Source organism: Myotis brandtii, unplaced genomic scaffold, assembly GCF_000412655.1.
Source record: "Myotis brandtii unplaced genomic scaffold, ASM41265v1 scaffold6, whole genome shotgun sequence".
Lineage (NCBI taxonomy): Eukaryota > Metazoa > Chordata > Mammalia > Chiroptera > Vespertilionidae > Myotis > Myotis brandtii.
Window position 1 is genome coordinate 3,807,971 of NW_005370271.1, and position 619 is coordinate 3,808,589.

At 61.4% G+C, this 619-nt stretch overlaps 1 protein-coding gene across 1 annotated transcript in view; it reads right to left on the bottom strand.

The window, feature by feature from the left end:
* Positions 1 to 619, bottom strand: part of GRID2IP (glutamate receptor, ionotropic, delta 2 (Grid2) interacting protein) — a 28,688-nt gene that overhangs the window by 7,118 nt on the left and 20,951 nt on the right. Inside the window, exons 11-12 of the mRNA XM_014550328.1 lie at positions 245 to 258; positions 6 to 134 (exon numbers count right to left, since the gene is read on the bottom strand). Of these exons, the coding sequence (XP_014405814.1) occupies positions 6 to 134; positions 245 to 258 (143 nt within the window). The remainder of the gene's footprint in view (positions 1 to 5; positions 135 to 244; positions 259 to 619) is intronic.

Below are 619 nucleotides of genomic sequence, written 5' to 3' on the forward strand. Positions count from 1 at the left end.
GGGGCTGGGGGGATGTGGTCGGACATGGAGGAGTAGGTGAGGGAGCTGCCCTCCTCGCTGCTGCTGACGCACTCGCTGGCGCTGCTCCTCTCGTTGGTGACAAAGCTGCCCTGGTCGTCCTCATGGAAGCTCATCTGATGGGGACAGAGCAGGTGAGGGGGGGCCAGGCTGGGCCAGGGACAGCGGAGCAAGAAGGGGCAAGGGGCATGGGCAGCCTGGGCAGGGGATGGGACAGCCCAGGGACAAGGATGGGCTGGGCTGGTGGGAAGCCTGAGGCGGAGGGAGGGGTGGCCTGACAGTGTGTGTGTGGGGGGGGGGGGGGGGGCTAGAAAAGGAGGAGGTAACTGGAGACCAGGCCTATGTACAGCCTCGGGTATGTACTGAGTGTCATACTTGAGTCAAAGGGTGGGTAGCCCTGGCCAGTTTGGCTCAGGGGTCCCGGGTTCAAGTCCAGTCAGGGCACATGCCCGGGACGCGGGCTCAATGCCCAGTGTGGGGCGTGCAGGAGGCAGCCGATCCCTGATCCCTGATTCGCTCATCATTGATGTTCTAGCTCTCTCTCTCCCTCTCCCTTCCTCTCTGAAATCAATTAAAATGTGTTTGTTTGTTTTTTAAGGGT